This window comes from Homalodisca vitripennis, unplaced genomic scaffold (assembly GCF_021130785.1).
Source record: "Homalodisca vitripennis isolate AUS2020 unplaced genomic scaffold, UT_GWSS_2.1 ScUCBcl_161;HRSCAF=1453, whole genome shotgun sequence".
Lineage (NCBI taxonomy): Eukaryota > Metazoa > Arthropoda > Insecta > Hemiptera > Cicadellidae > Homalodisca > Homalodisca vitripennis.
The window spans coordinates 185,484-189,441 of NW_025776282.1; the positions used below are offsets into that span (position 1 = coordinate 185,484).

The following is a 3,958-nucleotide window of genomic DNA, read 5'->3' on the forward strand; positions in this document are numbered from 1 at the left end:
CGACCATGGACGTTTTGATGAATTGACAGTAGCCACGTGACAAACAGGAAGGTTTCCGATTGGCCGGACGGGTCACGTGACCTATAGGACGGCTTCGATTGACCGCCAGACGTACACAAATAAACCCACATGGACAAGGAATAATTAGTGAAGTTATTGACATGGCTTGCGATGGTTCTTGTCACACGCTAAAAAGACCCTAGCTTGCCTATTCAAAATTCAGATCACGCGATGCTTGCCCGCTGCGCAGCGCTTCGCGCTGCTTGCTCTTGTAGAAAAAAAATTAACTCAAGCTTGCAAAGTCCAAGCCCAGATCACGCATGACTGCTTACACACACAACACTCAGACAGAACTAACGCAGGTTTCATTACAGGCAAAAGATAAGCGGCGCGCGTTTATTACTGATAAGATAAGACGAGTTTATACTAGAATTAGTACATGGACTACTACCCTACGAACTAATAACACTACAAAAACGAATAAATGCATTGTAAGTCAGGTTTTTCAAATTTTATTTTTTCCAAAATTTTTTGGGGGGGGGGGAGTAAACGGCTACGGCGATAATCGGGACTACTTCTTTCGGTGAAATTACGTGCCCTACGAACTAATAACACCAAAAAAAGGATAAATGCACTGTCAGTCAGGTTTTTTTAATTTTATTTTTTCCAAAAATTTTTTTTTTGGGGGGGGAGTAAACGGCTACGGCGATAATCGGGACTATTTTTTTCGGTGAAATTACGTTAACCTGTGTTAGAATGCAAAAAATTACGGCGATCGGAGCGGTAGTCGCTGAGCTTAAGATTTACCGAAAGTACTTATGTTAGTACTAATGGAAGGCCTATCATAATCATACTCAGCATCATTCACGTCTTGATCATTAGGCCTAACCTCAAAATCTGGATCAGGATCATTGTCGTATTTTTATTATTATTTATAAGGGCATAAAACACGGAGGTTATCAATGCCCGTAGGGTTAACGGACACCTACATTTTAAAATATGGTGTCACGTTATCAGTACAAAGAATAGACAGCGGATCACTGTGTCAAAGAAGATTATCACATTAAGACAATAAGAAAAAACAACAGCAGTGAACAGAGGACTAAAACTAAATAACAAAAATAGCCGAGAGGCTGTAAAGGGGCCCAATAGTTAAAATATGTCAGATAAATAATAACGATAATAAATATAACAACAATATAATGCTAATACCAGGTAAGTTAGTGAAGGTAAGGTTGTAAAGGGACCCACCCTCACTAATAACAAATAACAATAACAAATAACAATACCAAATAACAATAACAATAACAAATAACAATAAATAGAAGGACAAAGTTTATATAACTTAACAGGTACTCGCTCAGATCAAATCTTTGAGATAAGACTCGTTCTTCTTAAGAATTCAAAAAGCTTTACAATGACTGACTCATCATCCCCCAACAGATCGAATAGACTTGCTGGGAGCTGACAAGATCGTCTTAGCGTTGCATAATTACGGCATTCGACCAAAATATGCTCAACACTCAAAGCCACTCCACAACGCGCACACTCCGGGGGATCCCCCCGGCTCATGAGGTACCCGTGAGTCAGCAGCGCGTGACCGATTCGCAACCGACACAGCACTACTTCCTCTCTGCGGTTCTCGCGGATGGCTGTCCCCCAGGGAGCTACTGTGTGTTTTATGGCTCTCAGCTTGTTGCACACCGTCCGAGACCAAGAATCACCCCAAACTCGTCTTAACTTCTCCTTCACCATTGGTTTTAGGTCTGACCCTGTCACCATAGCAGTAAAAGGAGGAAGCTCATGAGCACTCCCAGCAGCCTTGTCGGCAAGCTCATTTCCGGGAATTCCCGCATGGCCGGGCACCCACACCAGAACAACCTGTATATTTTGGACTTGAAGTCTGTGAATAGCACATCGGATGTCGCGCACAAGGACATGTTTTGGATACATGTCCTTGATTGCTTGCAGACTACTAAGCGAGTCGGAGCAGATGACCAGCCTTCTGGTCCTGGGGCAGACGATGTTCAATGCTTTCAAAATAGCGGTCAGTTCTGCCGTGTAGACTGACGCTACAGAGGGCAGACAGAATCTATACTCACGACTCGCCGTTATGAACGCACATCCGGTGCCATTCTCAGACCTAGATCCATCAGTGTAAATTATGTCGCAAGGTGCCCGAGCACTCAGGAGTTCCCGGAAAGCCTGCGTGAACACTAAATTAGAAGTGTTTTCTTTCTTGTACTTGTGAAGTGACAGGTCAACTTCGGGACTTAATACTAACCAGGGAGGGATATCACTCTGGTAGCATTGGCTTACTTGGTACTCCTCGATACCAAGGTCCGGGAGAAGCGCTTTAGCCCTTAGTCCAAATGGAGCTGAGATGTTAAGGCGATTAGCATAGACTTCGATCAAGTAATTTTCAAATACGTGTTCATATGCCGGATTTTCGGGCTTGGCTTTAAGGGAGTGAAAATAATTTATGGCAAGTTGCTTGCGTCTCATATCCAGCATTGGTTCACTAGCCTCCGCTAATAAGCTAGGTGTAGGGCTTGAACGAAAAGCTCCAGTAGCCAACCTGATCGCAGAGTGGTGAATCGAATCAAGCATTCCTAACGCGTTTGGCCGGGCAGAAGAATAAACCTGAGAACCATAGTCAAGGCACGAACGGACAAAAGCTTTGTAGAAACGCAGCATACATGTCCTGTCCGCGCCCCACTTGGTCCCAGTAAGAACTCGAAGCATATTTAGCCTTTGTAGACATTTTGCCTTAAGGGTTTTTAAGTGAGGGATCCATGTAAGTCGGGAATCAAATGTAAGACCCAAGAATCTCACAGTCCGACTTGATGTTATTCGGGATCTGTTCAAAGTAAGTGACGGTTCTAAATAGTTTCTTAGTCTGGAGAATGTTATACATTGGGTTTTGGAAGTAGAGAACGAAAATCCCGTCCGTCTACTCCATTCCTCTATTCGCTTTATAGTTAGCTGCAGGGAACGCTCCGCCGTAACAAGTCTTCTTGCAGAGACGTAAACGGCGAAGTCGTCCACAAACAAAGAACAGCGTACAGGATGGCGGACACAAGCCGTTATGCCGTTTATGGCGACGGCGAATAACGTGCAGCTCAAAACGCTTCCCTGTGGTACCCCGTTCTCCAGATTGGTTGTGCTGGATAGGTTTGTCCCTAGTCTAACCTGAAATGTACGGTCAGACATGAACCCCTGAATGAAAGCCAGCATATTACCACTCACTCCCCATGCCTGGAAAGTGTTAATGATGCCTCTCCGCCACGCTGTGTCATATGCTTTTTTCAGGTCAAAAAATACAGCGACTACTTGCTTTCCCTCAAGGAATGCGTCACGTATGGTTGTCTCAAGGGAAACCATGAGGTCCAACGTCGATCGTCCTTGGCGAAAGCCGCATTGCTCTCTCGAAAGGAGATTGTTCTTTTCGAGGAACCAGATTAGCCTACGGTTTACCATCCGCTCCAACACCTTAGAAAGGCAGCTGGTAAGCGAGATGGGCCGGTAACTAGACGGAGATAGTTTTGTCCTGTCCCGGTTTGTATAAGGGGATAACGTGGGATTTACGCCATGCTAGTGGGAAAGTTTGTTCCTCAAACACTCTATTGTAGAGCGCTAAGAGGGCCCCCTTACCCTCTGAGGGTAAATGTCTAAGCATGGCATAGTGTACGTCATCCGGACCAGGAGCAGAGTTGGAAGTACATGACAGTGCGGAGTCCAACTCCTGCATAGAAAAACTTATATTTAAGGGACATGGATTTGGATTGTTGAGTAGTATGTCTATTTGTTCAGAATATTGCTTATATCTCAAAAACTCAGGACAGTAAGACGAACTTTTTGAAACCTCCGATATAGAGGAGGCCAACAGGTCGGCAACATCCCGGGGATCAGTCACAACGTCTCCGCCCGACTTGAGTCCCAAAATTGGCAAAGATTG

The 3,958-nt window shown here is 44.6% G+C and overlaps 1 protein-coding gene across 1 annotated transcript; it reads right to left on the reverse strand.

Moving 5' to 3' along the window:
* Positions 1–1,365: 1,365 nt before the first annotated feature.
* LOC124370407 lies at positions 1,366–3,384 on the reverse strand. Its single transcript, XM_046828691.1, has one exon. It carries the CDS (start codon positions 3,382–3,384, stop codon positions 1,366–1,368), a length of 2,019 nt encoding a protein of 672 aa, XP_046684647.1.
* Positions 3,385–3,958: the final 574 nt, after the last annotated feature.

Coding starts and splice junctions, on each gene's coding strand:
- LOC124370407 (XM_046828691.1), bottom strand. CDS start 3,384: ATGGTTTCCCTTGAGACAACCATACGTGACGCATTCCTTGAGGGAAAG.